The sequence below is a fragment of the Physeter macrocephalus genome, chromosome 6, assembly GCF_002837175.3.
Source record: "Physeter macrocephalus isolate SW-GA chromosome 6, ASM283717v5, whole genome shotgun sequence".
Taxonomy (NCBI): domain Eukaryota; kingdom Metazoa; phylum Chordata; class Mammalia; order Artiodactyla; family Physeteridae; genus Physeter; species Physeter macrocephalus.
The window spans coordinates 63,415,484-63,424,830 of record NC_041219.1 but is presented as its reverse complement, the minus strand read 5'-3'; the positions used below and the strand labels follow the sequence as shown (position 1 = coordinate 63,424,830).

The 9,347-nt window shown below is 42.7% G+C and overlaps 1 protein-coding gene across 3 annotated transcripts in view; it reads left to right on the top strand.

Moving 5' to 3' along the window:
• Positions 1 to 92: 92 nt before the first annotated feature.
• The window catches only part of ERP27 (endoplasmic reticulum protein 27), a 24,279-nt gene continuing 15,024 nt past the window's right edge, over positions 93 to 9,347 (top strand). For 2 of the 3 annotated variants that reach the window (XM_007107761.4, XM_007107762.4), the window contains exons 1-3: positions 93 to 1,133; positions 1,506 to 1,603; positions 3,427 to 3,564. In XM_007107761.4, the coding sequence (XP_007107823.1) occupies positions 1,040 to 1,133; positions 1,506 to 1,603; positions 3,427 to 3,564 (330 nt within the window). In that variant the 5' untranslated portion in view covers positions 93 to 1,039. The remainder of the gene's footprint in view (positions 1,134 to 1,505; positions 1,604 to 3,426; positions 3,565 to 9,347) is intronic. The other variant, XM_024129105.3, reaches the window with a different exon arrangement.

Here is a 9,347-nt window from a genome sequence, read left to right as displayed (position 1 = left end):
TCAGATTGAGACCCTCATTTCTTTGCTTTCTTCCTTCAAACAAATATGGTAACCGGATGGTTCCCATTCATGAGTTTCCTCAGAGGAACTGAGGCAGAGCCCAGTACACGGGGTGTTACATCATTGGGAACAGTTTCGCTCCCCTGTTCCAGGGCGATGGGCAATGAGCTTTCAGGATAGGAATGGTAGGAAATCTCAATTTATTCTATTTTATAGTATTATCATATAGAAGTTTCTACTAAGCTTGAGACTTATATATCCTTCTGCCTCTGAGAATCTCTCGAATTTCCACAGGCACCTGGGCCACATCAGGCACTGTTTCTCCCCTGCTTAAGATCTTTCAGTGGCTTCCCATCACCTACGAAATAAGACAAGCTCCTACTCTTAGAATATAAAGCCCCCTGCTATCTGGTCCCAGCGTGCCTCTCTGCCTGGATTTATCATTCCCTTTTCTGGTAATACTAAATTACTAATAATTCTCTCTCACACCACGTTTACATCTCTGTGCTTTGGCTCTTTACATGAAACTCCCTTTCCATCTTCGTTGCTTCGTAAAATTTTATTTACCCAGGACTCTGTTTAGGCATCCCCAGCAGGAGGAAAGCCTTCACTGGACCCCCACCAGTGTTTAAAATGTCCTTAGTTCATCCTCTCCTAGCACCCTGTGAGTTTCCCAATTTTATGATCACTTTCCATTTTATATTTAAACGATCTGTTCATTTGCCCATTTTTCACATAAACAATCTAGGCTGGGAGAGGTGATCAGGTCACAGTTATCGTTGTATCTCTAGTGCATAGGTCAATACCCGGCATAGAATATTTTATTTAAATGAACTGACCTGACTTTCTTCTAGCTGGTTTTGTTCTGAGGCCCTGTCACTCAACTCCATCTCTTATCTCAGAAGTTGAAGGTCCCCCATCCCAGAGCCAGCTGCAAAGTTCCCAGAGCTTGAATGACACCACAGTCAACTGAAGAGTGGGTTGCCCTGAATCGGCAGCCCCAGACACCACGGCCGGGGCTTGGAGCAGGGGCAGGAAGATGGGGGCCATGCCGTCCAGATGCCTGTATCTGTTATGTCTCTTCACATGCAAACTATCCCCGGAAGTTGCTGCAGAAGTTCAGGAATCCTCAGGTAAAAGAAAAGAGCACCATGGGGTGAAAGTGTTGTTGAAAGAAGGGAAGGGAACACGATAGGGCTCTGGGTATTTGTCCTCCAAACCTAGGAAACTTCCCAGGAGATGCTGGACAAAGATCTGCCTCGCCTAGTCTGGCATTCTCCTTCAGAAATAGGCTATCTTGTGGGGACCCCCCCTCCCCATGTTAGTAAAAAGTAAATAAATAAAGCCTTGGAATGATAACTGCACTCCTAAATCTCATCGGCCTTAGTATGAAGAGAAAAAGTAGAGATGCCTTTATGATTTAGAGCTGCTTCTTCTCTACTGAGTACGCCCAAACCTTCTGTCTCTCTCTCACTCTTCCCCCACCCTCCTCTGTCTCTGTCTAGATGGTCCCGGCGCCCGGGAACCCGTGCGGCTCACAGATGTCCAGGCTGCCATGGAATTTGTCGCTGCTGCCGAGGTGACTGTCATAGGCTTCTTCCAGGTTTGTCCAGATACCCCCAGCTGTTGTTCCTCCAAAGAGCCAGAAATATTCTACCTTAAGGGAGCCACGTTAGTCAGCTGCTGGTCAGATGACACTGCCTTAGCAGCCAAAGGGTACAGAGTCTGCTTTTAGCTTGTCCATCAAGATCTCTCAATTTCTAGCCATTCCCAGTCTCTGAATTATGTCTTCCTCACACTTGCTTCAAGAGTTCTGAGACTGCCGACTGGGTGTCCCCATCTGTGGATGCTTTGAAGCTTCGGGCAGTATCTGAATTTCTGAGGCAGGGGCCAGAGTAACTCAACTTCTATCATCCAGGCAACGCATTTGTCAATAGTTGCCTCCAGTCTAGAGCCTCTTACCAAATAAGTAGTCCCCTATGTTTCTCTTTGTTTGCTCTGAAATGTTGAGCAAGGATGGCATTTTGTATATTGAAGGTGTTAGCCTCCATCTTCCAGATTGGCTTCCTGGCTAAGAAAAGCAGCCATAAAGGAGAAGGCATCATTCCAGCATTTTTCTCTTTGTCTGGAGGTAACATCTGGAGATTCTCACAGCTGATCGAGCCCCTGCTCTCTCCTGGCAGACCTTCTTGTCTTGTTTCCATTCATTAATTCCAACTCATCATCACCCTGCCTATTCTGTGTACACAGCTGGAAATAGCCTTGATGAGATGTAAGTCGGGTAGGAAGACCGGGGAGTACATTTTTCAGTGATGAGAGATCTGAACTGCAGACAAAAACAGCCACCCTCAGACAGGCAGGAGTGCCAAGGAAGTGGAGTTGGGTGCAATAACTTAAATGACCACCGGGTGTCGTTGTTTGAATCACGGGCAATTCCATTCTAAGGAGCAGAATAAAAAAAGGAGGAAAGGGCTTCCCCGGTGGCGCTGTGGTTGAGAGTCCGCCTGCCGGTGCAGCGGTTGAGGGTTCGTCCCCCGGTCCGGGAAGATCCCACATGCCGCGGAGCGGCTGGGCCCGTGAGCCACGGCCGCTGAGCCTGTGCCCTGCAAGGGGAGAGACCGAACTCCACACACCTCTTTGGATGAGCAAGGTGTCAACTCCCTCTGCTTGACCCCAGATGCAAGGCTAACCATAATCTTTTCGCTTAGCACATCTCCTTCCCTAGCTAGAGAGATGTCAGGGACAAATACGTTCACTCTAGTTTATTGCCTGGAGCTGCTGAGGACAAAGGTCCCAGGACAGCAGGGAAGTAATGCCAGCTTGCTACAGAAGGACTGGAATCATCACTCAGAATAGGCTTCCCTGCTCTGTCCTGCAGGCCTGGGTTCTAGAACTGGACCAATGCATGAACAGTATCTTCATGGCTTACACACAGTGGAAAGAGGACTGTTCCTACACAAGCCTTTGTTAATGAACCTTCTAAGCTTCCACTTAAATTTCTCTTATTTTTATTATTTTCTTTTTTGGCCCTTTTGACAGCACCTATCTCTGATTTTTGCATTTCTTTTTTCTTCCACAAATTATTCCCCAAACATTTGCCCCCTCTGGTATATCAATGACAGTGCAGCCCAACTCTGCAGGTCTCTATGATTTTGAGACCCCTCTCAGCTACTAATAAACTGCAAGTTCTATGGTAAAGCCAGACAGGAGTCCCAGGCTTAGCCACAATGTTCGAGTTACCTATTAACCCACCCAGCCTGGAAAATTCAGCAATGTCGCTGCAAATCCAGCCTGCATTTTTAGAGGTCAATGTAGTCTCACTGGAAGCTATGATTTCTGATATGAGTGAACACATTTCTACTCCCTAGTCTGTTTCTCTGTCTCCTCCAAAAACAACCTGTGGGGTTTTTTTCTTCTCGTTTTCAGGATTTAGAAGTACCAGCAGTGTCCCTATTCCACAGTGTGGTGAAAAATTTCCAGGACGTGTCATTTGGAATCAGCGCCGCCTCCGAGGTTCTGGCCCACTACAGTGTTACTGGGAACAGCATTTCCCTCTTTCGTCTGGTAAGTCAGGTGGGCAGCTCCGGCCTTCTCCCAGTTTTTCCTTGGGTCGTGGATGTACAGACTTCTGAGACCAGGAAGGAGTCTAGGTCTTGAACACTAATGGTGCTGCCTGAGTCAGGCACCATGATGACAAGGACGATGGCTCAACTCAAGCTTGCTAAACAGATGCTGTCATGAAATGGGAAGAAGCCTGGACTGAGGGTCAGGACATAAGATTTGAAGCACTGCTTTGTCACCGACCAGCCATGTGACTTGGGCAGGTCACTGAACATTTTTTGGCTTCAGTTCTTTCATCTAAAAAATAAAAGGGTTTGACCATATCATCAGTAAGGTCATGGTGAGCTCTAAGATTTTATATTTTCATACCTTTGAGAGTTCACTTACATTCATCAAACGTGGTAACAACTACTCTGTGCGCTATGCAAGATAATGATAATAAAAACACATTGAGTATATTCTCCCCTCTCATAGATCTTACAAATATAGTAGAGATTGTAAACATAATATGCACGTACCTATAATACAAACAGCATCACCATGGATAAAATATTACAAGGGTTCAAATGCTAAAGGCAGGGTAGGAATTCTGACCAAAGTAAATTATGAAGGAGACAACTGAACTAGGATTAAAGAACAGATAAAATTTGGACAAAATAGAGGAGAATTCATGGCCAACATGGGGGGAAAAAAATAAACTTGGGAAACAGTGATCAGGCCAACTTGACTGGATCTCAGGGAACATGTTTTGGGCAAATGAATAAAAGACAGAGAAGCTTGATTGGAACCATATTGTGAGGAAATTTGAATACCAGCTTAATGGGTTTGCACTTTAGTTGGTTGGCACTAGGCAGCCCCTCAAGCCTTTAGGTCAGAGGAATAATATGAACAGAAATGTGTCTGCAAAATTATTTTGGCGGCAATGAGTCAGATGGATTGTTAGGCAAAAAGACAAGAGTAGAGAGAACTTTTATTAGGCTGACAAAATAGATCATGTACTAAGGATCTGTAGCAAAGAGGTAGCAGTAGAAAGTGAAGAAAAGGCAGGTCCTGCAAGGATTAGATATCAAAATTATGGAAAGGAGGCGAGGTTTAAAGCCAGGGTACCTAGGAATAGTGAGGGCATAACAGAAATAGGGATATCTGATGCTTTATTTTGTTGTTGAGTTTACACTGTTGGTGGAACACCAAGGTGAAAATGACCAGAGTCCACTGGAAATGAGAAACTGAGCAAAAGTTAAAGTTTCAAGATTTCTGTACTGAAGGTCCTTCCCGCTCTCACCTCCATCCTATCTGTTTCATATTCCTCTTTCAACTGTCTTTTAAATGTATTTTCTACTCAGTGTCTCCAACTTTCTTTAAGCCCTTAAACTACCTAGTTTATGTACCACTCCATTAAAACTGCTTTCATCCAGTTCAGCGTGGCTTCCATATTTCCAAATCCAATGAATACTGTTTAGGTCTTATTTTACTGAACATTTCTGCCATATTTGACATTGTTGGCCTCTCTTTTCTCTTTAATATTCTCTCTTTCCTTGACGTAGGAGCCTCCTTCTCCTGGTCCACCTCTTCTTTTCGTCTCCCTGGGATATTCTCTTCCTTCACCCATACTACTGCCTGACTCAATGCTCTTCCCAATCTAGGTCATATAATCCATGCTCCATGGAGGCAAAGACTGTCTTGTTCATTACTTCAACCACCGAGCATTTAAAAGTGCCTGTCATGTAGCAGGTACTCATAAATGTTTGGTGAATAGATGAATATGTGAATGAATAATTTTTTTTTTACTTTTTGAAAAAGTATTTACTTGGAGCAGTTTTAGGTTCAGAGCAAAATTAAGAGAAAGATATAGAGATTCCTCTTATCTCCTGCCCCATACATACATGATCTCCCCCATTATCAACATCCCCCTCCAGAGTGGTACATTTGTCACAATTGATGAAACTACACTGAAACATCATAATCACCCAAACTCCACAGTTTACTTCATGGTTCACTCTTGGTGTCCCATGGTCTATAGTTTTGGACAAATATATAAAGACATAAATCTTTCATTACTGTATCCCAGTATTTTCACTGCCTTAAATTCCTCTGTACTATGCCTGTGAACGAATCAATTACTGAATGAATGTGTGATCCTTCAGTGATATAATTCTTTCTCATGTTTGACGATTATGTGTTTGTTGAGGATTTGGAATATTTTACCTCTAGCCTGGACCTCTCCTGTGATTCAAATGCCTGCTGGATATAACTGTTTGAATATCCTCATAAGCACTGCAGTCTTAACTTTGTCAAAACTGAAATTTGTCATTTGCACCTGCTGAATCATGTGCTTCCTTCTAAAACCCTGTCTTACTGAATGGCTGTGTTCATTCAGTATCTGATCTTTGCCAATCATACCTCCTACCCTACTGAGCCTATGTTCTCCTCCACTCTTTCTATTTCACTCCTTGCTCAGATTCTTAGCATCTTTGGCATAAACATTTTCAATACCTTCTTAATAGATCTCCCTTTACTACTTCTTAAAGTTTCTGGGTTGGTATCACAATGATGGATATAAAATGGAAATTTGACCATGACACGTCTTTCTTAAAAACTCTTCAATATTCCCCATGTCTTAAGAGAGCAAAATCAAGATATTTAAACATGTAGTTTTTATGACGTGGCACTACCTACTTCTCCATTCCCTTTTCTAGCACGTTCCCACCCTGGGCTCTACCCTCTCGATACCCAACTATACACAGTGTAGTTCCACCACGTCACACAGGCTATTTCTCTGCTCAGAATGCCAGCTCCCGGCAGGGCCCCTGTCACAGCCTCGCCCAGCTAACTCCTCCTCATATCCCAGTGAATCCGTTCAAGCAGCTTATCCTTCAGAAAGTCTCCCTGGAATCTCCAAATTGGCCTAACTAGTCCTCTAAAAGTCCATGTCTCTGTTTTCATTTACCACTTTATAAGGCATGTCATGTATTTCTGTGTCTGTCTCACCTTTTACCCCACTAGACCATGAGCTATTCAAGGGCAGGAACCATGACTTACTCATCTTTGTATTCCAAGGTCTACAGTATGTCTCTGGTACCTAGAAGACACTCAGAAAGTGTTTCAGGAACTTACTCACTCCCAAAAATATGTCTGAAGGTGCCTGAGTCCCTTCAGCAATTCTTCCCCGACCTGGACAGCAGTTGCAGCTTTGCACTGTAAAATAGGATAAAATCAAACTCTTCTGTGAAGAGCTTTGGTGAGAAAGATACAGACTGTATATAAAATAGATAACCAACAAGGGTTTACTGTATAACACAGGGAACTATATACAATATCCTATAATAAACCATAATGGAAAAGAATATGAGAATATACATATATAAAACTGAAACAATTTGCTATACACCTGAAACTAACACAACATTGTAAATCAACTATACTTCAGTAAAAAAATTTTTTAAAAAAAGATATGGAAGGTTACACTAATGCATTTCATTGTACTGTTGAACTATTTGTAGCAACCTATCAGTACAAAAATTCTAATTAGCTACAGATCCACAAGTACTTCTTTCCCAGTTTGTTGTTTATAGATCTTATGAAAGCCTGATTTAAAGTCCTAGTACCGGGCTTCCCCGGTGGCGCAGTGGTTGAGAGTCCGCCTGCCGATGCAGGGGACGCGGGTTCGTGCCCCGGTCCGGGAAGATCCCACATGCCGCGGAGCGGCTGGGCCCGTGAGCCATGGCTGCTGAGCCTGCGCGCCTGGAGCCTGTGCTCTGCGACGGGAGAGGCCGCAACAGTGAGAGGCCCGCGTACCGCAAAAAAAAAAAAAAAAAAAAAAAGTCCTAGTACCACCAAGATACACATGTGGGGAAGAAAAACAAGTGCTGTTGCTTCCGATGTCTCTGCAGGCTTTACAACCTCTAATGGATGCACTACCTTTGTTTACAATTTATTCCTTACAAAGCCCTGTTGGTGACTTCCCAGAGCTGCTGCTCTCCTTTAGAATCTGTTTGCTGTTTCCCACTAGTGACAGACCTACTCCGAATGAAATCTTGGAACCTCTGGGGACAAGATTATTTATGTTCCATACCAAAAACAAGCACCCTGGTTTCTGCCCTACTCCACTGGCAGGTCTGGGACAGGTTCAGCTTCTGCGGTGACAGCTTTTAGATAAACATTTTTTTTCTCAGTTTACACTTTCAAAAATTCAGTCCAAATTTTACTAGGATTATTGTTCAGGAGTTTGGAATAACTTTTTTTTTTTTAAAGGACATCAACCAAGACTATTCTTTTTTTTTTTTTTTTTAGGATTTTTAAAATTGTGTATTTCAAATTTTTGCCCTGAAAAAACTTTTTTTTTTAAACAACTTTATGGAGTATAATTGCTTTACAATGGTGTGTTAGTTTCTGCTTTTAACACGTTCAGAAAACATCACACAATGAGATCGTTCCCTTCAGAAGATGATCCCAGTGTTTAGAAACAATGGTCAATTCCTGAGTCCTGCAGGGGTGGTCTGGGAGCTAATGGATGTCCTTACGTGATGGCCGTGGTCTTTATTGATTCCTGCCAGTTGGTCTCTGTGGACTCTATGTAGGCCCATGAGGAGACCCTTTTACGCCTGCAGTTAAGACTCTTCTTTTTAACACTGGGAAACGTGAGCCAGTTGCAATCTTCTGGTACCTACTTTCACCTAAGGTCTAGAATTTCATCTGTTTGGTTTTGTGCCTAATTTACGATAGGCACTCTGCCAGGTGTTTCCCGAGGTTCTACCATTGAATTCTCACAAGGCTCTGATGAAATTATTATTATTATCCCTGCGTTATCAATAAGGAAACTAAAGTTCCATGAGATTGATTCCAGTGTCTAGATTCTCACAACTAAAGAGTCACAGACATCTGATTCATCCCCAGCATGGCCGACTGACTCCAAAGCTACCATTTCTACCATATTATAGTGACTTTCTACAGTACTTAACCCTGAAGAAAACCGATTTTTTTTCTATTTCTTAAAAATATTTTTATTATCTGATTTAGTTTTTGGTTAACATATAATGATTTAGAGAAAACATGGGTATTTCAACATTCTAATCCCTGGAACCTGTGAATATGTTACTTTATGTGGCAAAAGGGACTTTACAGATGTGATTAAGAATCCTGAGATGAGGAGATTACCCTGGATTATCTGGGTGAGCCCAGTGTGATCTCAACAATGCTTATGAGGGGGATACAGGAGGTCCAAGAGGAGAGAAGATGCTATCTATGGTGCTGGCTCTGAAGATGGATGAAGGGGCCAAGGAATGGCTATGGTCTCTAGAAGCTGGAAAAGGCAAGAAAATGTCTTTCTTCACTAGAGCTTCTGGGAAGTCTACCAACATCTTGATTTTAGTTCAGTGAAACTCATTTTGGATTTCTGACCTCCAAAACCGAAGATAATAAAAGTGTATTGTTTTCTTTTTTTTTTTTTAAGGTAGGTTAGCTATTATTTATATTCTTCCATTCCAAATCCTCTCCCAGCAACTAGGCCTCTTTTTTTTTTTTAACATCTTTATTGGCGTATAATTGCTTTACAATGGCATGCTAGTTTCTGCTTTATAACAAAGTGAATCAGTTATACATATACATATGTTCCCATATCTCTTCCCTCTTGGGTCTCCCTCCCTCCCACCCTCTATATCCCACCCCTCTAGCTGGTCACAAACCACCTAGCTGATCTCCCTATGCTATGCGGCTACTTCCCACTAGCTATCTATTTTACGTTTGGTAGTGTATATATGTCCATGCCACTCTCTCACTTTGTCACAACT